Source organism: Diabrotica undecimpunctata, chromosome 9, assembly GCF_040954645.1.
Source record: "Diabrotica undecimpunctata isolate CICGRU chromosome 9, icDiaUnde3, whole genome shotgun sequence".
In the NCBI taxonomy this organism is placed as follows: Eukaryota; Metazoa; Arthropoda; class Insecta; order Coleoptera; family Chrysomelidae; genus Diabrotica; species Diabrotica undecimpunctata.
In genome coordinates, this window is record NC_092811.1 from 11893188 (window position 1) to 11918864 (window position 25677).

At 34.5% G+C, this 25677-nt stretch overlaps 1 protein-coding gene across 2 annotated transcripts in view; it reads left to right on the top strand.

Moving 5' to 3' along the window:
- LOC140449536 (CD63 antigen-like) overlaps positions 1–25677 on the top strand; it is a 130318-nt gene that overhangs the window by 47892 nt on the left and 56749 nt on the right. For both annotated transcript variants that reach the window (XM_072542739.1, XM_072542740.1), the window contains exon 2: positions 19772–19960. In XM_072542739.1, coding sequence (XP_072398840.1) covers positions 19772–19960 — 189 coding nt within the window. The remainder of the gene's footprint in view (positions 1–19771; positions 19961–25677) is intronic.

Genomic DNA, 25677 nt, shown 5'->3' on the forward strand with positions numbered 1-25677 from the left:
GCACAAAAAAAACTAGACCATAGAAGTTTGCCAATTGTTTTACTCATAAAAAAGCAGTTTACCTATTTAACGTACTTAATTATATAGAATTAAATTTCTTTTTAAAGAAAAAAAATAATAAATTGCGAGCAGTGGTTCTTGAGATACAACCCGTCAAAGCTGACCGGCTTCTTCTTCTTAACATGCCATACACCAAAGTGCGTAGGCGACTATCTCATTACTAGAATTCTGTTCTTGGCGGCGTGACACAGCTCGCCTGTATTATGTATTCCTGTCCATTCTTTAATATTCCTTAACCAGGATAATTGTTTGCGGCCGGCTCCTCTCCTACCTTCGATCTTCCCTTGTAGGATTAACTGTGGTATTTCATATTTTGCTCCTCTCAATATGTGCCCAAGGTAACCAATCTTGCGTTTTTTAATTAATTCAAAGAGTTCTCTTTCCACGCCGGCTCTCTTAAGGACGTCATCGTTTCGAACTCTATCCACCCAAGGTATGCGCATCATTCTTCTCAATGACCACATTTCAAATGCTTCAAGTTTGTTGATAGATGTTTTTTTCAAAGTCCATGTTTCCATGCCATAAAGCAAGATGGACCATATGTAGCACTTGACCGTTCTGTAGCGTATTTCGAAATTTAGGTTTTGATTACATAGGAGCGGTCTGAATTTCACAAAAGCTTGTCTTGCCATTTGTATTCGGGTTTTTATCTCTTGTTGTGGATCGGATTGGTCATTGATTGTGGTGCCAAGGTATTTAAAAGTTTTCACGCGTTTTATGCGATCGTCACCTATGCATATTATCGGGTTTTCTATTTCATCTAGACCTGTTGCTTTATGCATCTTTGTGGTTCTAACTGCATATTCTATTTCACTTCGCATTATTGATGGCCCTGATAAGTTTTCGGAAGGAAGTTTGCGCGTTGGTTGTGTTGGTCTTTCGTCATTAAAAAGTCTTTCTGCGTATTCTTTTCACGCCATTGCTATCTCCTCTTCTGACTATGTATTCGTTTCTGTCGTTGCGTATTCTTGTTCTGTGGTGGCTTTTGTGTATATTCGATATTTCTTTGATCTTCTTATGTAGTCCAAAACTATCTCCTTTTTCCTGCAATTGTTCAATTTCGTTGCACCTTTCCACCATCCAACGTTCTTTTGCTTTCTTAATTTTGTGGCGAATTTCTTTGTGTATCTGTTTGTATTTATCTTGATTACGTTGTTGTTTATGTTGCCTTCGCTTTTCCATTAGATCCATAATTTCGTCCGTCATCCAGTCGTTATGCTTTCTCCTTCTGATCTGTGTTTTAACTTCCCTGTTTACTGCCAGAATCGTTCCTTTAATATCATTGACCATCTCTTCTATATCATCATTTTCTTCTATTATTCGCATTCTTTCATTAATTTTATTTGCATAACTCTTCTTCAGATTTTCGTCTCTCATCAGTTCTCTTGTATTTATAGGCGTGCTGGTGTTTGTATTTGTTCTCTTAATTTTTGCTAGTTTTAACCTCACATCTGCTATTAGCGGATTATGATCGGATGCAATATCAGCACCTGGATATGCTGCGATGCTTTTGATAGCTGACCGGCATTTACAATCAAATTTGTATCAATTCGACGGTAAAACTTCGATATCTTTCGATTAGACTTTCTTATCGGGAAAGATCAAAAATGTTTTGAAATTGAAGAGTCAAGCTTTTTTGTGCAATTTTTTGCATTTTGTCGCAATTGAAGTAAGTTTCCAAGGTAAAATTTTTCGTTTTCACGACATGCTGTTATACCTTTTTGTTGTAGGTTGTTTTGTTTGTACTTGTACACAAATCATTCATTTAGTAAAAATATTCTAACTAAATTGTTTTTTAATAACGCAATAACCCAAAATAAAACAAATAAACCAGATTGACGAAATTAACAATTTAAAACGAAAAATACTTTGTAACGCTTCATTACAAACCCATTAGACATGGAAATAGATATTAAAAAATCAATAACTTAATGTATATATTCCTCATTACTGATAGGATAAATATTTATCCCGAAAATACCATAACATTAATGTTTATATTTTTATATCTATAAACACCAAACAAAGTAGCTAAATAGTACCGAGGTTTTATTTTTAATGTTAATTACTATTTTTTTTTTCTTACGAAATATTTACTTTCCAACGCCGTAACTTTCGTCTTTTTTGTAAAGTGACTGTATTATATAAAATTTTTTGTATTTTTCTATTGACTTAATAGTGGAATTGTTTTAACTACTACTAACTGTAGTCGTACTCACTCTTTTTGGACGATTTGATATTGAAAACCACTAAAATACCAAGATGAAACTGTTCATCAAATTATAGTCCGGCAGCAAGGTATAGTTTGTTTCACGAAAAATGGTTGAGTGCTTAATGGTTACCTGAGTTGATCCTATTGTGTATACAAGAGTCTCTCAATAAACTACCGAAGTACACAGGGACGCACTTCAGAAAGTTTGTTATTTAATATATTTCATTGGTAGCTGTGTAATACACGATTATAAAAATTTATTAAATTATTTCATATGGTATTTTCAGGTTGTTCAAGTGAATATACTTGATAATTGAACAATTTTTAACATGAAGAAAGTAGTTTTTTTGTTCTACGTAAATAATTTTAGTATATGGATCTAAATTCAGAGGTACTTTCCTTCACACTTTTTACAGGCTTAGGACTGTCAGCAAAAAACTGGCGTGTTTAAAAGTTTTTGCTCTTCCTAATCGGATATCGTTAAAAATGTACAGTAATAATAGTTCTATTTACAGTATATACATATAAACGAATACATAATGTACAAAAAATAGATGAATTGAAAAAAAATATAGAAAAATATATGCAAGTTAATATTTACAAAAAAAAATACCCAAAATAACCAAATAAGAATTTTTCCAACTTTCTGGGGAGATGTCATCAACACATTTCCTTATTAATTCCACTACACTACCACTTAAAGTCGGAGAAACATTTTGTGACCTAACATTTGACTTTAGTTGGTGCCACATATATGCTCTATGAGATTAAATAAACAATAGTAACATTTTTTAAATAACTTTCTCCAAATATATATCATTTTCTAACAGGTAGTTTTGAATTTCAATTTTCGTGTTATTTGCATTTAGAGACTTATGTAATTGACGACTGTGGTAACTTGCATTGTCCATTACTATTACACTATTTTGAGGAAGGTTAGATATAAGACAATTCTTAAACCATTGCTCAAAAAGCTCTGCCGTTGTATCCTCATGGTAGTCCACGCAGGAGTCTTTAATGTTCTTTGCAGAAAGCCATAAGGCATTTGGGACCCAACCATTTTCTTATCCTGCATGTAAAATTGTTATTATTTTCCCTTTGTTTGATGGAGCTTTTGTCTGACACCTGTTGGAGGAATCGGACCATCCTTTGTATGGTGTTTCATGAGTATCAAACCATGTCTCGTCCAGATAAATTATTGGTCTATCTTCTGTACGGTACTTTCTTATGGAAGTTATATATTCAGTACGCCACTTTTGTAAACGATGGGACTCCATAAGCACTTGCCTTTTGTCAATTGTACGATATCTGAAGCCCATTTTAGACAAAATCCGAAGCCGTTGTTTTAAAGCATCTAATGTAGGTATCCGTTGCTTTTCGTACATTGTGTAAATTTTTCGTCTTATTAAGTCCTTATCACTTTCGTCAATACATTTGGTAGAATCGGCATCCTTACGCTTCCTTCTTGACTTAATGGGATTTGATGTAATTCTTTTCACTGTGGTTAGAGGTATTTTTGTTAAATCAGATATTTCACTGGCAGCAGTATTAGCAGTAAGTCCTCTTGTAAGTAAAGAACTATATATTGTTTTTACGATTTCTCTAGCGTCAGCAGATAAATGCTTTTTCTTTGCTGGAACACTGGAAGAAGCACCATAAATGTTTTTCCACGGACGCCACACAATGCTGTTTTATAGGTATAACACTGGTAACACTTGTAACACTTTCAACTAAATGAAACAAAATGTATATTTAAATATTTCTCATCGGTTTTTTATACTTTTACAAATTATACAGAATAGAGGGAACATGTATAATTATTTCAGGAAATACTTAACGATCAACAAATTTATTGTGGTCATTAAAAGATCAACCATTGATAGTGAAACTCACTGTTAAAATGTTTAAAACTTTATGAAATAAAATGTATTCTAATCGTTTTTATAATTTTATACGATTTTTTAATCGTTTTTATATTAACAGGAATTTATTATACAAACAAGATAACGACACTCCACAGTAGCTTCAATTTTACCTGAATACTTACCTGCTCAACTAATGTTGACTAAGCTGGGGTACTTGCGGTCGGGTTTTATTGCAATCATTAAGCTCTCAACCATTTTTCGTGAAATAAAGTATACCTTTCTTTATCCATGGAAGGGGATAGAGTTAAAATCTATTCTATCTTATGTAAAAATTTTCGCTATTTTCGTAGTTAATAAGCAATAAATAAATAGCTTTAGAATTAAAAAGACAAACCGGACGAGTACGTGTATTAGCTATTTTAAAATTTCAATTACTGCTCGACGCAGGCCAATGTCGAAACAACAACAACAATGCCTTCAAACAACTCTGATATATAACTTAGTTGCCATTCTCTTCTTATTTTGTTCTCATTTAAAATAATTTTGTTGTTATTGTCAACTAGAACAGAGGGAACTGGTTTTTAAATATGTTGCTTATTTCTTTTACTTTTTTGTGTACATTAAATAAGTCGTTCCTAGATATCACATTCTCCAATGTTGTTTACTATACTATAACAACTTTCAGTTGAAGGTGATTCATTGGCAACATCGTACTTAAAGCGACCAACCAATATTCCCCTCATCAACTTTGCAGAGGCGTACCAAAATATTATTTTAATTATTTATTATTTATTTAAACACATAAGTAATTATTACGTAAAAATTAAATCTAAAATCGATATAATTATTAAATTATCATGTGTGTTTTGACAGGTATCTTATTGTTGTCTAACAAAATAAACTGAAGTTTTATTGTTATTATACAGTATACTTCAAAAAACAGAAAACTTTGCAAAATAATTATTATATTTCATCTATATAGAAGGAGAACTACAAAGCAAAAAAATAATTGACCAAGTTACGCTTATGAAATTTCGGAATCCAGCGACTCGTCCGAAGAGGAATCTACAGGCACTCTTAGGTCTATTATTATTTTGTCGAAAACAGTGTCTATCATCCCGTTCAATCTTCACATTTTCTCTTCTTCCTTGATCACTTACATGAGCTGCGGCATTAGCCCAATCTTTTCGTATCTGTTCCATTGCGAGTTTTAACAAACGTTGGACATCAGAAATTTTATATGTCACGTTTTCAGGAGCTATGGTATTATAACTCGCAATGGTAAAGAGGAAGTCTCAAAAAGGTGATCCCTTTAGCACGAGCCATTGTATCTACAACATGCTGGAGATATCTGTCACGATGCTGTTTAACGACACTATAAGCTCAGCCTTAACCATGCCTTCGGAAAAAGGAATTCCTTTTTCCCCTAATCAACTCTGCATGTCTGCTTTTCTGGTGGCCATAGTTGGTAGATGTTCTACTACATCAATATTACCGAATTTGGTTCGACTCGTGAAAGAAAGGATTCAAACCATTCAAGCATTGTGCATCTATGTCTTCGTGATAATCCCGTTTTTTTTTAATAAAAAAATTAGTGCACTGTCGTCTAAAAATCCACTCTCACTATCTCTATGGCGACAATCAGCCGTTGCCCTTTACCCGTTAGTGCTCTTAACACTGTTGATAAACCATCCACAAATGCTTGACTATAACTCGTTACAGTAGTATCTTGCCAGATCTTAGATACTGTGTGACCATTAGTCACCCACGTTTCGCCCAGATCATAAATCTTTTTGTGGGCATAACGAACCTCTTTAATAGAGCGAAGATATCTTCATCGCCATGAGACTAAATCTTCTCTTTCTATTAAGACAGATTTACGGGATCGTTTGGCATGTATAAATGTAATTTCTTTTTTATTATCCTTAACGTCTTTTTGCTCATGTTTGGAATGAGATCATTCTCCATTACCTTTGTCCTAATGGATTCGATGAATAGTAATCTGGTATTCATCCAATTTAATTTTTTTTTCTACCACGACAATGTACTTTAGGAACTTGCACAATTCCAGTCACCTTTTTTCCACTGTACGAAGTATATTTTTTAAATTTTCATACTCTCTACAGACAATCTGCTTTTTTTCTACCGACATAAACTTCCGCTTTTTTTTGTTCATTATTTGGACCTAATAATCCTATAAAAAGAATAAACATCAAAGTATTATTCACAAGAAACAGAACGCGCAACTCATATGCAGATACAGACGCTTGATGATGAAGAAATTGAACGAATAAACTATTTCTCATATTCCCACTCTTTCCAAGGACGTAAATATATAGACCAGCGAAGTTTACCGATGTTTCACAGTATTCAACGAATTTGATCAACTATTTTTGACATTTAACATTGTTGCCGTTAGCTCTCAGATCAATTTGTAGATGGGTCACCTTCAATTGAAAATTGTTATAGCATATAACAAATGTCAAAATTTACGAAGTTGAATACCTTCCGCTGGATGGTTCTGTGCAAAAGTTTTAACGTATATCTCGTACTAGTACAATATAAATAAAACTATAATACATAATATACACCCCTGACATTCCATTGTCATTCAATTTGGACCTGTAATAAATTTAAAGGAATATGAAAGTAGTGCATATAAACAATCATTCTCTTTTCAGTATTTAAGCTTTTAAGTAAATGGTTGATTAGCGGTTTGTGTGTTTAATTAAAGGTCATCATGGTAGAATTGCCTTTTCGAAGTGTTAATTCGTGAGCTAATTCTGCTACGGCATTTTACATTAATAAAGATGGTGTCATGCTGTTGAGAAAACACAAAGTTTAATTAGTTAACAACACAACTTTATCTAGTTCCATATAAAATAATTTTTTTGTAACTCAAACAAGGTAGCGATTTAGAAACAAGGTAATAATTTTTGTTTGTATATGTAGTGAGTCAGTAGATTGTAATAGATTTAAATATTTATTTAAGATTTTTACACATTTTTTACTTATCAAGACTTTTAATACTATAGAGCAATTATATTAAAATTCTAGAATTGTACCCGGTGTGCAATTCAAAAATCTATATATATATATATATATATATATATATATATATATATATATATATATATTCGGTTTTTTATAACGTCTTACGACGTTGTCCGACTCCCAAACGCCACTGTATTCTGTCTTGAGTTAGGTCTTCGTCTAGATTTCGAGCGCTAATCGCTTTCCTAACTCCCAGGGTCCAGCTCTGTGGTGGTCTTCCTCGTTTCCTCTTCTCTGGGGGTTGCCACATCATCGTTTTTTTAGGCAATCTTTCGTCCCCCATTCGGCTCACATGCCCATACCATATGAGCTGTTTTCTCTCAATATCCTCAACTATAGTGCCCTCTATACCCATTTGTTGTTTTATCACTTCATTCCGTATTCTGTCGGCTCTTGATATTCTCATCGATCTTCTGATGGCATCCATTTCCGTGGCTTCGACCTTTTTCTTATATTTTTCGGTTGTTCTCCATGTCTCGGCTCCATAAAGTAGGCTAGTTTTAACCATTGTCTCATAGATGTTCCATTTTCTTTTCTTTGATATTTCTTTACTCCATAGAATTCCGTTCAAACATGCTATAGTTCTTCGTGCTTGTACAATTCGTTGTTCTATTTCGTCTTTTCCACTACGGTCGAAGATGACGCCCAGGTATTTATATTTGTTGCATGGATTTATTTTTTGATTGTCATCGATATCGAGAGGTATTTTGTCTTTTCTAAATTGATATTTAATCCCCATTTCTGGTATTCTTCAATTAGTTTTCTAAGCATGTATTCCATGTCATCTTTGTCATTTGAGATCACCACCTGATCATCTGCAAACTGTAAAGTATATATGTAATCCTGATCGTTCAATTGTATACCCATTCCTTTGACTTTCCTTTTCCATTGTTTCAGAGCTGCAGAGATATAAATCTTAAATAGAGTCGGAGAGATACAACATCCTTGTCTGAGACCCTTAGTAACTGCAAATTTTTCAGCTAAGAGGTTTCCGAATTTCATTTGGGAGTTTGAACCATAATATAGATCTTTGAGAGCACTAACCAATGTTTGATGTGCCCAGGACTTCCCATAGTTTATTTAGCGGGACTGTGTCATATGCCTTCTCAAGATCTACAAAAGTCATATGTAACCCTCTATTTGTCACAATTTTCTTTTCTATAATTTGTTCAAGACAGAAGATGTTATCTGTACATGAACGACCTGCTCTAAATCCTCCTTGTTCTTCGTCTTCAGACGATTGATAATCTTCCTCTATCAGGTCCCGTAGTATTCGACCGTATAGTCGACTCATTGAACTTGTGACCGATATCCCTCTATAGTTTTTACAATTTCTCCTGTCACCTTTTTTATATATTGGGGTCATATATGCTGTTTTCCATTCATCTGGTGTTGGATGTCCATTAATATATTCGTTAAATATCACCGTGATCATTCTGTGTAATTTCTCTGAGCCATTCTTTATTAATTCCGTAGTTACTCCCTCTGGTCCACTTGCTTTCCCAAAAATCTGTTGTTATTTATTATTAATATTCCTCCAGTCTATATTCACCAGGGATATTAGCTATCACCTTTAAATATCTAGCTGTCTTTATTACACTTTATAGTTTAACTGTGTGAGTGTAGAGTTTTATCAGAACGACCACATCGAGCGTCATAGACGGGAGATTGTTCTTGATAACTGGTCCTCATAGGACAACTCTCTCTCTCTCTTATGGCTCTACCTGCCACACCCCGGGCAACTGCATTGGTCTGCAGGCTAAACTAAGTGAGGGTAGCCAGATATGGCGAAAATTCCACCGAGCGATTACCATTATAAGCAATCCCACACTTACTGACCAACGGCTTCGGCTGGATGAGTTGGTAAGTGGAAGAGCACTCTTATGTCCTGGCGCTAAGAAATTGACACCAAAAGCGAATGAATCAAGTAAATGGTCAACGGCATAAGGATGCAGAAGACAAGGAGAAACCTCTGCATTAACGATCCAATTGAATAGTACTAGAACTGAGTACTAAAAGAAAAAAAGAAACTGATTATGGGAATCGGAACCCAAGATCCGGCAGGGGGAGAACAGATAAGGACTCCCAGGTCGTTAACCGGCGAAACCATTGCCAAACATCGAAACAAGATAAAGTAAAATTATCAAAAGCAAAAATAGGTACGTAGAATCTCAAAAGCATGTATCAACCTGGTAAAATACGTAAGATCCTTCAAGAACTGAGAAGAATTAATGTAAATATCTTAGGTGTAAGCGACACATGGTGGTCTAACCAGCATAGACGTGGAGTAGCAATTATTGTTGATGCAGAGGTTAACAAGTCAATAGAGGAGCAGATGTCACATAAGACCATAATCCACTAATCGATAATGCCACGCTTAAGCTTAAACGTATTAGAAAACCCCAAAGAACTCCAAAACTGAAAGAAGCTGATATAAAAAACAAACTCCAACAGAAAATATACGAAAATTTTGATAAATTTGATACTAACACCTAGAGATAAACCAACAATGGGAAACATTAAAAAACTGTCTCTTCGTTCCATCCAAAGAGATATTAAAAGAACCGATAAGAAAGAGAGACAACTGGATGACCGACGAAATACTTGGCAGGATGGACCAAAGAAGACAAGCCATGAACAATGACAGTCACAATTACAAAATCATTAACAATGAAATCAGAAAAATGATAAGAGAGGCAAAACAAACTTACTATGAGGAAAAATGGAAAGAAATAGAAGATCTTCAGAACAAATACGACCTATCAACCTACCTAAAAAATTAAAGAAATGGCAAGTTCTCTTGCACAAAGGTACTTTGTGCAAGCTGGCAATATATTTTCTCGACTCTGCTTTACGGGATAGAAGCATGGACACTTGATGCGTCGACTACTAAAAAGTTGGAAGCATTTGAACTGTGGGTGTATAAAAGAATCCTAAAGAGATCTAGATCAAAAAAAGAATGGAAATATTGGAAACCATCAGACACGAAAGGGCATGTATGATACAGCATACTTCAATTAATTGTACAAGGGAAAATCCAGGGCATGAGAAGTGTAGGAAGGAGAAGAATCTCATGGTTGCGTAACTTGAGGAAATGGTAGGGAAGCACATCAATCGAACTATTCAGCATCTAGGATTGTCATCGAATGCACATAGTCTGTGGACTAGTGCGCATTTCGATGCGCATCGCCCCGCCTCGAATTTTCCCATTGGCTCTTAACCTGGAAATCCCTATTTATCGCTCGAACGGCACATATAAATATTGGCGATTTTCAGGTCAGTCCCTCACGGGCCCTCCGAGAGCTTAGTGCTCTTGGGGCGCTGCTTCCTGCTGTTCCAATTATATTCTGTGGCTGAGATATTATTCAACTACAATCTGATGTTTTATTTCGACCTATATTTTTGTCATGTAAGAAATATCTTGTCTTTTTCAAGACATGCCTTCTGAAGACCACTACCTAATACTTTATTTCTACTTGGTGTACCTTTGTCATGTAAGAAATATCTTGTCTTTTTCAAGACAAGCCATCAGAAGATAAATATTTACAAGTCCATACCCAGTAAATGGACTTGGGTAGAGGAGCTCTCGACTGCGATATTCCAAGCCCTCTACAGAGCACCCAGAGATAACAGAAGATGGTTAGACCCTTATTTGTTCCCCCGAGGTGACAAGATCAGAATAGCCATGATGATTGCCAACCTCCGTCGCGGAGATGGCACGTAAAGAAGAAGATAGTTTAACTACATACGTTGAGTTGATCATTTAGAATTATATCTGTTTTTTTATTTATTAATTTCCGTAGATTCTAATAAAGATAACTAATAAAGATTTTTATTCTGAATATGGAGAATTTGAAATTGGTCATTAAAAGAATGATTATGATCTAGAAGGTCAAGTGAGTACCGTAGAATCCGTTTTTCTATTATTGGACGCCCTTTTGTGTTCTGATATACGTTTTTTAAAGGTTCTATCAGTTTTGAAGCAGTCATCAAATGTAAGTTCTACATGTAAGTACTTGTAGAAATGATCGATCCCGATGATATCACTAACACTGTAAGAACAGTGTGAAATAATAGGATGCAAAATAGAGGCTTGGATTCAGAAATGGATAATAGACACTGGATAAACAAGAACATTAACTGCTTCATCAAACAATACTTTCATATTTTCTTGTAGCACGTTTGGGTAGATACGTTTGTGCCGCGTAAATTACTAAACGGTTTTTTTTTAGTATTCATCAGTTGCATCATGGAAATAATATCGTCGTCATAATATCTATAAATCCCACATCGTTGGGAAAACCCTGCATTATACCATTGTCGTCGTATACCTGAATAACTCTATAAAATAAACGTTTCAGTGTTGACACCATAATATCTGACTCGTCCGTTTTTAATCACTTGTTACCTGTAAACAAAAAATATTCATTCCAAGTAGGCATTCTGAGAAGGCCAACTCTCTGCACGACTTGTTCATTGCCAGAGACGGCTTGGCATGTGAAGTAATATACATGTGACGTAAGAAAAATGCATTGTTTGGTAGTATTCAAGGTTTTATTTTGTTTATACATCAAATGCATATAAAGTATCTACTTTACACCTTCTTCCTGCCGTTTAATTTAATTAAAATGAGTCAATTATTAGCATACAGGTTTTTTACAGTATAATTAGCGGACTACATTGTAAGGCACAGGAAAAAGACCTGTTAGAATACATTCTTGGAAAAATCAGGAATAAAAATGATGTCGAAACAGAATTAACAAAAAAATGTGTGTCTATAGGAGAAGAAATAACGGATTTTATGTTAGGATTCTACGAAAAGCCTAACAAAAAAGGACAATTTACAATAAAATTTAAAAGGGTAAAGTCCTTTTACCCTATGACAGCCGATATGCAATTAAGATATGATCAGTGTGGCGTTAATATTTAATTTCGTGTATTTTAGGTTCAGTAGTAATATTGGATTTTACTGAATCAAAGGCAAATAAAATGAATATAATATGTATATACAGGGCGTGTTAAAAGAAGTGGGACGGAATATTTCGAATACTCGAAATTATTTGTCGACATCAAATGTTCATCAAGGTCTCTATAAGTCGCTATTTTCCGTATAGTGAAAATTATACAAATGGTTTTGCATGCAGTAAAATTGGAAAATACTTGCCAAGCTGGTACAGTTTGTCCCAAACCCTTCTTTCAGTGCGTCACTAATTTTGACGTCATATAGGATTTTAAGAATGTCGAGAATTATTGCATGACATTTTAGTTAAATCTGACAGTTGAAGGATCGTAATCGGCTAAATGTGAAAAGGTTATTTTTTGAAAATGTGGAGTAAAAACTTTAAGAATTCAATTTTTTTTAAATTTACATATTAGAGGTCCCGTCCTGTATAAAAATTTTTATTGCGCATTATATTGGAACGGCAGTTTGTCATAATTCCTATTCTATACATTCCAAGGAAAGTGCTTAATTAGCTAAGATTTATTTATGTATTTATTATTATTTATTACAAACACTATGGCTAAAATGTATAGTATTTAAACTACTAATATGGAATATTTTTTAGAATAATTTAAACTTCACGAACGGCAGAAACTGACAATTTATGACAATAAATACAAAATTAAATTTTCACTGTAAAATTTCACTAACCTGGAATGACAATTATTATTTTATCAGTTGACATTGTCAAAGTACTGTCACTATCGAGACCATCTGCGTCAAATTATATTTATGCGCATCATTGATTGGATATCTATTTAGCGTATTCTAAACTACAACCAATTATATATCCGTAAGTAGAATTCGCTTTAATATGCAAATACCGGTGAACGATATATAATTTTCTAAGTTCTATGTATAATAATCATAGACTCACGTTTTTTTCTGTCACTTCTAGCTTAATGCGTTAGAGAGAATTCGATCAATTGTGACGCACTGAAAGAAGGGTTTGGGATGAACTATATGTTCAAATTTGAATAAATTACATCCAAGACTTTACTTTCTGCAGACACTGTATTAAATATAACCTTGAAACAAATTGGCACGAAATCACTTCGTGCTTCGAGTTTTCAGCAAAACAAAATATTTAAACACGTGTAGTCCAGTAATTAATACCAAAGCTATTAATACCAAGTCCGAATTGAATTCCCGAAACACCTTTTTGTTACTTCTTTTTAGCAAACGATTTGTCCATTTACTGTCTGTTATTTCACTATCAGAGTCGTCACCATCTGAATTGTCTATCTGAATAATTATTAGAGGCCGGACCTCATCTATAACTCGCTCGGTTTGAAAAGTCTGAACGATTATGTCTTCCGTATGTCTAATAGAATTTTGCCATTGTTCTGCTTTTATTTGTTCTAACGATTTTTTCCATAAATTAAGAACGCTAGCGTCATCTGTTATTATGGATGCATGTTTATCATATAAATTTTTGGCTATACCCCAAACTAACTCAATTGCATTATAGTGGCAATGGTATGGCGGAAGTCGAAGAACTTCATGGACATATTTAAGAGCCATTTGGTCAGTAACAAATTTCTTTTGAATTTTGTGCTCTCCACACCTTTGAAATAAACCGACTTTTAAAAATATGTCACAGTGATAAATTTTCTTTTCTGTCAACCACAACTTTATTTCTTTTGTCCAGCTGCTTGATGGAAATCTCCGTTCTACTCTTGAGTGGTAGAATGCACTATCCAACACTATTATGGATGGTCGCTCCAATTTTTTTAACAAATTTTCTTCAAACCATTCTTCAAAAATATTTGCATCCATATTTCGATGGTAATCACCTGTATTCTTTGTGGACGAAAAAATTAAACTAGCGTAAGGAATAAAACCATTTCCAGCATGAAGTATAATGTAGCGTTTACCATTGTCGGAACGACTAGAAGAATAACATTTCGTGGTGCCATATTTGACATATTTCCTTTAGCGAAAATCCAAGTTTCATCTAAATATACAACTTGCCTCGGACTATCAGACGTTTTACTGTTCATGTATTTTCTTAAAAAATGCCACCGTTTTGAAACAACTTTTCTATTATTTGTCTTTTTATATCGAAAACCTAAATGTTTCAGCACTCTCCACAAACTTGTTAAACTAATATTACACAGTTCCTTGTCTTTTATTTTTTGTAACACAGCACTAATTGTTACATGTTCTTTGGCTTTATACATATTATATATAATATTTTTAATTGCAAGTTTAATTGACTGGTGCAAATCTAAAGTTTTTGGATGTCGACGATTTCTCTTGCTTACTTTATTTATTTCATCCTCACTCATGTTGTTAATTCTTCGGAATATCCTCTCTGAGATACCGCAAGCATCGCATGTGCGTTTCTGAACTGCCATAACAGATATCAATGGACCCATATTATTTTTTTCCAAATTGAAATAACTTTCGTCTTTCAGAACTAAACGCCGTTCTTCTGGAGATAACACTTTACGTTCCGACTGTATTCTATTTTCTTCCAAATTACTCATTTTACTTTAAAGTACCGCTTCACTACACTACTATAAAAACATAGTTACTTATATACAACTACTACGCCCTAAAAAGGACGAGGGTTGTACAACAGACGAAATAATCGTACAGAAATTATTTAACAGCCAATGCTAAACAAGCATAAACACTGCATTGATTGTGATTGCAAAAACCGTTCGCATGTTTTAATACGATTTTTGCTGATTATGTATTTTGCTAAATTATTCTTCTTCTTAAAGTTCCATCTCCTATCGGAGGTTGGATATCATAACGGCTATGGTCACTTTGTTGGCTGCTGCTCTGAAAAGTTGTAGTGAACTACAGTTAACCATTCTCTAAGGTTCTTCAGCCAGGAGATGCGTCTTCTTCCTATGCTTCTTCTTCCTTGGATCCTTCCTTGCATAATAATTCTCAGCAGCTCATATTTTTCTCCTCTGGTTATGTGACCCAAATATTCTAGTTTTCTTCTTTTTATGCTGTTCATAATTTCTAACTCCCTATTTAGACGTCGTAGTACCTCAGCATTGGTAATCCTTTGAACCCACTGAATTTTTAATATTCTTCTGTAACACCACATTTCGAACGCTTCTAATTTCCTTATGTGTTGTTTCTTCAATGTCCAAGCTTCCATTCCGTATAGTAAGATAGAAAATATGTAACATCTTAGAGCTCTCAATCTGAGATGCAACTGAAGGTCTCTGTTGGTAAGCATTGTCTTCATTTTCACAAATGCTTGCCTTGCAGTTTCAATTCGGACTTTGATTTCTCTGCTTTGGTCATTTTTGTCATCAACCCAGGTTCCCAGATATTTATATGTCTCTACTTTTTCTATTTGGGTTTGCTCTATCATTAATCTTTCATTTCCATGTTGCGTTTTTGAGACAATCATAAATTTAGTTTTTCTCTTATTTATTTTTAGTCCGTATCTAATGCAGTAATCGTTAATTCTATTTACCAATTCTTGTAGCGATTCCAGGGTGTCTGCCATTATAACGGTGTCATCAGCGAATCTTATGTTATTTACTATTCTTCCGTTTACAGAGATTCCATCACCCAGATCCGCTATCGCTTCCTGGAATATGGCTTCACTGTACACGTTAAACAGTAATGGTGACAGAACACAGCCCTGTCTTACTCCTCTCTTTATATCTATATTTTCGGACTTTTGTTCTTCTATCTTTATATTGGCCTTTTGATTCCAATACAGATTGATAATGATTCGTAAGTCTCGTCTGTCTATATCTTTGTTTCTCAGTATTTCTATTAGTTTTTCATGTCGGACCCTGTCGAATGCCTTCTCGAAGTCGATGAAACAGGAATAAATATCTAGGTTCATATCTAAGCATCTTTGAGAGAGGACATTAAAAGCAAACAATGCCTCTCTCGTTCCCAAACCCTTGCGGAACCCAAACTGAGTATCATCCATATCATCTTCTAGTTTTCTATATAATCTTCCATGAATCACCTTTAGAAATATTTTGAGGGTATGGCTTATTAGTGATATTGTCCTATAGTCTGAACAATCTTTGGCATATACTGTTTTTGGTATTGCTACAAAGGTGGACACCAACCATTCCTGTGGGATTTTTCCAGTTTTATATACTTCATTAAATAGGTCCAAAAGTACAGGTAGAGTTTCATCGTCTAGACATTTCAGTAGTTCCGCAGGTATTTCGTCTGGACCTACAGTTTGCTAAATTATTAAATAACACCAATTCTACCCACGACCATCAATTAATTTTTAACGATAAACAGAAGTGTAATATGATGACAAGTTTGAATTTGATCTTCTTTGTCGATAACAGTGTCGTTAACAGAAAGATATTTTTAAAAAGCATGAATCATGTTTCAATGATTGTGTGGATTTAAGAAATACATTACTAAACAAATTTTTAAAGTGTGTATAAAGGAGATTACTATTATTATGACACATGGTACTCCTTATTTTTCAAATAATATGTTCTTGTAAAGGCATAACTTTGATTATTGGGTAAACCTACATTATACGATACATCAGAAGAAATTAAAAAAAAATAACATATAATAAATTCACTGTTTATTAAAATATTAAAACCAATAAATGATAACTTGTTGAGCAGTGCTGATTGAAACAACAGAGCAGTAAAATGTTATTCATAAAGGTAGTGTAAAATATATTGGCGCTTATCTGGTTCGCTAGTGATAAATTTACCAGCATTTAATTGCAAAGCGGTCTTCTTAGGTGGAAAATACTTTAGTAGATTGAGGACTACAGTTGGAGAAAAGCTGATAGCGATAGCAGTTTGAATTTGGAAACACGCATAGAAAAGAAAGCAAGGAAAACTGGAAAATTAACATCAGCAATTTAATCGAAGATGTATGGTGGACCAGGAAATTATTTTTGAGTCTAGAAAACAAACCGCTATGACAAATGATAAACTGTTAAGATAAAATGGTAAATTTTTCTACGAGTAAGTCAAGAACTATCACCACAATGAGACCCATATTCATATAAGATGGATGGCAGCCACTAATGAAGAATTAATGACTGTTAAACATATATCAATGAATCCGTAAAATAGTTTCGAAACACAATTCAGATTTCTGCCTTAATCTGAGCCTTCTAAAAATTGCAAGGCAAAGCAGACGTTGATAAAGATGTTAATAGAGACATGGGGAATCTAAAATTTGCATTCCACGACATGTCTCCTCAACTAAGCAGAAATCATTAGCGAATTGGTTTCTTGTACTCATACAGAGTAGATCCGAATAAAATGAAAAGACAGTCAAGATTTGATTTCACGCACAAAGCGTCTATGTATCTGTTTATACGTATTTCGCCCTAATAATCTCGTCAGAACAGCTATTCATAGGCGTTCTCAATGTGAAAAATAAATCTTTTCTGTCTTTTAAGAAGCAACACTAAAATGGCTTCGAAATGGACGCAATAGCGACATCTAATAACAAATCCGTAAAATGAACCTGCCTTAATCTGAGCCTTCTAAAAATTGCAAGGCAAAGCAGACGCTAAACACATCTTTATCAACGTCTGCTTTGCCTTGCAATTTTTAGAAGGCTCAGATTAAGGCAGAAATCTGAATTGTGTTTCGAAACTATTAGATGTCGCTATTGCGTCCATTTCGAAGCCATTTTAGTGTTGCTTCTTAAAAGACAGAAAAGATTTATTTTTCACGTTGAGAACGCCTATGAATAGCTGTTCTGACGAGCCCTATTTGGGCGAAATACGTATAAACAGATACATAGACGCTTTGTACGTGAAATCAAATCTTGACTGTCTTTTCATTTCATAATATATCAATGATATTACTATTGACCTCCTCCCCTATAAAGATTAGAATAATAAAATTTGGGGCAGCTTGCCAAATGCTATCCCCATTGAACTATATGATGAACAACTACTACTATAACACTGTACTGGATTCTTTACATTTTTGATTTATGATATAGTTTGTCTCAAAATATATCGTTTTGACTTTCCCGTCGTTAAAAGTTAGTGGTATTATCGCCATTATTAATAGACAAATACGTTTTAAATTTCTACCTGACCGCTCAGGGTTGAATCAGGTACATCTAATGTAATCAGTCATTAAAAATCTCGACTTGCCACTGTGTGTATAGTATATTAGTGAAGATTGTTCGTAACAAATATGTTTCGTCCACGGAAAAATAATCGCTCGAGATCTACTAAACATAATCAAAAGCATTTGTCATTGGACGCAAAAAAATAGTTAAAAATGTGTGTCATACTTTAATAGATAGGGGCCTAATCAAACAGAATGTTGTGAAAAGAACATATTTACTTACAAAAACGTCGATATCGTCGACAAAGGCTATTGTGAGCGAAGAACCATTGACAGGACGAAAAAAAGTAGTAATTTTTAGTCTATATATATATATATATATATATATATATATATATATATATATATATATATATATATATACGGCTTTAAAATAATTAACATTTTTTAATAAAGACTCATAAATTTCAGTTTTAGTACTTGTTTGGCGCTTTTTGTAGCTGTAGACTGTAGTAGCTTGCGTTATCCATGACGATTACACTACTTTCGGGAATATTTTTCAAAAGAGAATTTTGAAACCAATTTTCAAAAAGTTCTGCACTGGTATCTTCATGATAGTCTAAGCTGAAGTCTTTGATATTCTTTGCAGATAAGAACAAACAGTTTCGAACCCACATATCTTTCGAACTGGCGTGAATTATTGTTATGCGTTTTCCTTTATTTAAAGATGCTTTCGTATGACATTTTTTACTAAAATCGACCTTCTTTTACATACTATATCATGAGTATCAAACCATGTTTTATCCAGATATATGATAGATTTGTTTTCTAACCTATAATTTCAGAGAGATACTCAGTTCTCTGTGTGTTTAAAACTTATTTTAGAAAGGACTGTATGGAGAGTGGTATCTATATTTGTTTCTTCTTACTATAACTTCAATTTAATTTATCTAACGTAGGAACTATCTGATTTTCGTAAAGAAAAACTTATTGTTCTTCTTATAATATCTTATTGAGTACTGTCCAAATAATGAGACTAAAAATTACTACTTTTTTTCGTCTTGTCAATGGTTCTTCGGTTACAATAGCCTTTGTCGACGATATCGACGTTTTTGTAAGTAAATATGTTCTTTTCACAACATTCTGTTTGATTAGGCCCCTATCTATTAAAGTATGACACACATTTTTAACTATTTTTTTGCGTCCAATGACAAATGCCTTTCATTATGTTTAGTAGATCTCGAGCGATTATTTTTCCGTGGACGAAACATATTTGTTACGAACAATCTTCACTAATATACTATACACACAGTAGCAAGTAGAGATTTTTAATGACCGATTACATTAGCCGTACCTGATTCAACCCTGAGCGGTCAAGTAGAAATTTAAAACGTATTTGTCTATTAATAATGGCGGTAATACCACTAATCCTTTAAGGACGGGAAAGTCAAAACGATATATTTTGAGACAAACTATAAATATCTTTTTTTCTTTGATACATTTTTACAAATAAAAGTTTAAATAAATATCTGCTGTATGTTTAATTTCGTTTTCTTTGTTTCAGCTTGCTGGACTAGCTTTAATAATCATAGGAATTTTAATCAAATTGAATGTCAGCGAGGCTACCAACGTTCTGCCAAAAGACTTCGGCCTAGCTCCAATCCTTTCGATCGTTATCGGTTCCATCGTTTTCATCACAGCGTTTCTAGGATGCTGCGGAGCAGTCAAGGAAAGTACTTGCATGTTGACCACGGTAAGTGAATTTTATGATGTATTTAGCGATAATAATATTAAAACATATCCGATTTGGAAATTTACGAGAGCACTGTTTTCAAGAAGAAAATCACAATGATTTGTTAGTCCTCTTGTGGTCTATTATTAGTGTTATTATATATTCATCCAAACGTGCTATTCGTAGTGTTCTTTCAAAATGTCTTTCCTGTTGGAGACTAAAACCTCAAAATTATCAGAGACCTATGGGGGCTCTTCCCGACCCATAGATATTTAAGGCCAAACCATTTTCTTGCGTTGGCGTCGACTTTGGCGGTTCTTTTCTGATACGAGCCAATAAGCTTAAAAATGTTAAACGAACGAAAGCCTATATTTGCCTATTTTTATGCTTTGCCACTAGGGCTTTACACTTAGAATTGGTATCTGAACTTAGTACAGAGGCATTTTTAGCCTCATTCGGACGTTTTATAGCACGTTGAGGACGTTGCTCTGTTGTCTATTCTGATTGCGGAACATATTTTGTTGGAGTAAAATCTTATTTAGAAGACATTTTTTAATAAAAAAAAATTTGTTTAATTTACTAATGTTTGTATTTTGAGAACGATTTCCGAAGTGGAAATTGAAACGTCAGTAAACGTACTGTAACCTTTAATTGTGGCTTATTCCCATTTAAATAGTAATTAATTTAAAATGCTTTAGAACAATAGTAGATCTTTGTTTCATCGTCGAATATTTTATCCGGTCCACCCAGTCCGATATCATTTTTTTGGCTGCGCTTCTTGATATACCAATGAAAGGTTCTGGGTCTACTAATATTTCTTTTGCCCTTCCCCTGGCAAGTAGGCCCGCTTTTTGTTCTAGAGTTTATTACACAATCTGCAGTGTTGCACCCGTATTATAATCTGTTTCTATAAGTAATGTTAGTTTTTTTCCACAAAAGGTCATTCTGTAGATGGTTTTTCATTCAAGGCAAATTTGAATCTCTTTTGTACTCCCTTTAAACCCATTTTCACATCCCATATCATTTGAGGAGTCCGGAAGAAAAATAATCGTAGTCTACTTTTGGTCGAAATTGAGATGATGAAGTTTTCTAGTGATGAATACATATTACTTTCGGATGGGACGAAGTATATATATTTAGGGATTCTACAGTATTCACTGCCTTCCCTCGCTCAACCGTTTCCATCTCTCTCTGTTGTTCCATTCTCCATCGTTTAGGCCTCTCTTACTCATGGCGTCGTCTACTTCGTTCCTCCAGGATTTTCGGGGTCGTCCTCTTTTCCTCCTTCCTATGGGGCCCCATTCTGTTATTATCTTTATCCATCTGTTGTTGCTAGTTCTTCTTACATGTCCATACCACTTTAATCTTTTTTGTTCTATATATGTTAGTATGTCTGTTTCTATTGATGTTCTTTGCTTTATTTCGTCATTACTATCCTATCCATTCTTGTTACTCTGCAGCATCTTCGCAGGCATTCCATCTCTGTTGCTACTATCTTACTGCTGTTTTTCTTGTTTATGATCCAATTTTCAGCCCCATATGTCATAATACTTCGCACTAATGTTTTATAAATCTGCGTTTTTGTCTTCATATTTAGGTGTCTATCCCACCATACTGAGTTAAGTTGTCGGCTTGCTGTTCTTGTTTGTCCTAATCTTTGTGTAATTTCTTCCTCTGTTGTTGCCTTTTTCGTGATTATAAACCCCAGGTATTTGAATTTATCCTTTCCTTTGATTGTTACGTTGTCATCAATTTGTAGATCTTCTATGTCTTCTTTACTTGTAGATAGGTACTCTGTTTTCGCGAGATTAATATCTAGGCCAGCCTTGGGACGGAGTAAAAGGGGAAAATATTTACAGTCCTTTTATTACAAATGTTAAATGAAACTGGGAAAGAACCATCATAGTCAGCGCTCTGCGATGTAATAATCATCAGGGTCCGAAGGCGCCCCCCTCTGTCTTAACAGTTCGGACCGGGTGCAGCATTTCTGTGATTCTCTTTCTCAGTTTAGCGACTTCGTTGGTGTGTTCTAATTTGCCAGTTTTTGAACAATAGTAAAGTAGTGAGTACATACTGATTAAAATGGAAAGTAGTGGTAGATATTGTAGTGATGTAGATGTGGGGACTGCTGCTAAAAAAAGAAGAAAAACAGGCGAGAAAAACAGAGAGCCACCACTCATGAGGTAGGGCCAGATAGCAAGTGCCACTGGTTACAACACTCCTATCATGTTAGGAGTGACCCAAGCATGTTTCAAAGCATTCTTATCCATTCATGGAATTTCTGCATTTCGAGTGCAAAGCATTCGAGAATCACTGGTCTCAACTGGCACTATACCATTAGACGCAAGAGGAAAACACGGAAATAGGCCCCACAAAATTTCTGAAGATACTATCGTCAAAGTGACAGAATTTTTTTGGTTCCTTCAAAGGAAGAAAATCGCATTACTCCCGGAAAAAAGTAAGAAAACTTATCTTCCTGAAGAGCTCAACATAACTAAGTTACATACTTGTACTTAGAAAATGTACGTATGAAAAGTTTTGCTAAATTTTTGAAACAAAGTTTAATATTGCATTCGATTTTCCTTGGAAAGACACCTGTAGCTACTGTGACACTATAAAAGCGGAAATATCTGCCCTTTCGCAGAAATTAGATGCCAGCGGTGATGAATGAACACTCAGATGGGATTCAGAAAAGGGCTGGGTACAAGGGAGGCTCTGTTTGCAATGAACGTTCTCTCACAGAGATGCTTAGACATGAACCAAGAAATTTACACCTGCTTTATTGATTTCGAAAAGGCCTTTGACAAAGTACAACATGAACCACTAAGACAAATTCTAATAAAGAAAAATATAGACAGCCGAGATATTCGAATTATATGCAACCTATATTGGAATCAAACAGCAAATGTGAAGGTTGAGGGTAGGCTAACAGAAGAAATTCAAATCCGTCGAGGAGTCCGGCAGGGATGCATCTTGTCGCCACTTTTATTTAATCTGTATAGTGAAGCTATTTGTGAACAAGCACTCGAGGAAGATCTTGGTCTGATAATAAATGGTGAGACGATCAACAATATAAGGTATGCTGACGATACGGTTCTCCTAACGGGAACGCTAGTAGAACTACAACATCTCGTTCAAAGTCTCAATAGATACTGTAACAGTTACGGCTTGAAAATTAATTTGAAAAAAACTAAATTTATGGTAATCACAAAATCAAAGAACATCAGAGCTAATCTTGTAATAGACAATACAACGATTGAGCCTGTGTCTTGTTATAAATATCTAGGTGCTTGGATCACAGACGATACTGATCAAACAAAAGAGATTAGATGTAGAATAGAAATCGCTAGATCAGTCTTTAATAGAATGCGCAAACTCGTTTGCAATCGTGATATCAATATAAAGTTACGAATACGAATGCTGCGGTGTTATGTCTTTTCTACCCTGTTGTATGAAGTAGAGGCTTGGACACTAAAACAGTTGACCACAAAAAACATCGAAGCTTTCGAGATGTGGTGCTATAGGCGCATTCTCAGAATATCATGGATGGACCGCGTCACTAACACGCAAGTACTCCAAACTTTAGACAAAAGATGCGAAATTCTAAATGAGATAAAAACTAGAAAGATGGAATACTTGGGGCACATTGTGAGAGGTGAAAAGTACGAACTTTTAAGAAATATCATGCAGGGCAAAATTAAGGGCAAAAGAAGTGTGGGAAGAAGAAAAATATCGTGGCTTCGTAATCTACGTGAATGGTTCGGGTGTAGTTCGATTGAACTTTTTAGGCGCGCTGCTAACAAAGTCGCAGTGGCCATGATGATTTCCAATCTCCGCTAGGAGTGGCACGAGAAGAAGAAGAAGGTGATGAATATAAAACCCAAATCTTGGAAGAAAAAAACTAGAAACAATTTTATCTTGCGAAAAGTGAAAAATTTTATTCTGTGAAAAGAAAATATCGAAAATTGTCGTCAAAGCAATGTATACCGAAGCCATAACCACAGACTTTCAAAAAAAATTACCAACCCCTAATGTGACCGTTACCTCAAACGATGTCTACTATAAACGGCAACTTAATTTTATAAGCTTTAATGTATATGTATTCGCTGATTCTACCTCTGTTTTCTACACTTATGACAAACCGGTAGCAAAAAAGGGGGCCGACGATGTGTGATCGATGATTCATCACTTTGTGTATAACGTACTGTCATCTCAGATTCAAAACTTGATATTTTGCAACTCTCGTGGAGGGCAAAATAAAAGTTACACAGTTTTTCGGTTCCTTCATTATCTAGTTCAGACAAAAGGACGGTTTGTGTTTGTGAAAGTAATTTTTCCCATCAGAGGACATTCCTATTTAGAGGGCGACCGGGACATGAGTTTAATTCATGATAAAGCTTATACGAAAACTCCGGATGATTGGAGAGAAGTCCTCGGCAACAGCAGAGTAAAACCGAAACCGTTCCAAGTGGTGGACTGTGGGAAAGATATCAAATTTCTGAATTGGACTAAGCATTTCTTCAACAAGTATCACAAGAAATGCCCAATGCCTATGAGAATTATTCGAGTGTTGAAAATTAGGAAAATTAGCCCTCAATTTATCTTTCACAAGAATACCTATTCTGGGATATTTGCAAGCTTGCTGTTTGAATGCAAAGTTAAACGAAACCCGCAAAGAAATTTAAGGAAAGCTCATAATATCACAACTCCGGAAGTTACTAGCCACAATCATCTCGAAGCTTTGTACAACGGCCCACTTTCGGTCAAATCTGCTAGGTTAGAAGATCTTCTCCACTTGACCAAATATTTGAAAAACGTAAACTCTATAAAGTTCTACACTGATTTACAAGGTACTAAACTGGAGGGAAGTTCGGAGGAAGAAACATTTTGTGACGCAGAAGCTTGAAGGTACTGGGGAAGAACTTCATGGTCCATGCCGTCACACTCAATTTTTTATATGATGTTTCGCAAATAAAATATGTTTTGCCGTCTCTTGATTTTTCCCCTGTAAACATGTCAACGTACCACTGAAAAAATATGAGTTGAGTTAAAACAAATTGTTTTAATTTGAAACATTTAATTTCGATTTCCATGAAAACTGTTATTGTGCACTCGAGATTGTTTTCCCCCTAACTCCTCATTTGATGAAGGTTTGGTAGACCATTCTTAATCAGTTCCGCTGTAATATCACCTGGTCTAGCCTTTTTAATCGTCTGATTGCCGAGCTAGTTAGGAATAGTTTCGGAAATATTTTAACTATTCATTTTAAATATAACAGTCATTTACACCACATTGTTTTTTTACATACAGTTGAAACACAGTAGACAATTAAAACCTACAATTTTCCAAGGTGTCGTAAAAATACTACGAACGTGTTTTTTCTCTATCATCAACTTATTTTAGATTGAGACATACATCTAATAAACTCTAAAAATAGATTAACATTCCACAAAATGGGATCTCGATGTGTTCTAGGTCATTGAAAATAACACTTTTATACCACGGTGTATAGGATTTTAATAAAACATAGCTTGAGCTGAAAATAATGTAGAAAATTATGATGAAGTCTACGTTTCTATATTATAGTAATTTTTGCAACAAGTGCATAAAGTGATACTGTTTTCACGAAAGGAGAAGTTAACAGCACGAACCGTGCGATTTCATGAGTAAAATGGGATTTTTATGCATATCATACAATATTTTCTCATTTATTGTATTAAAGTAAAGTATACTTAAGT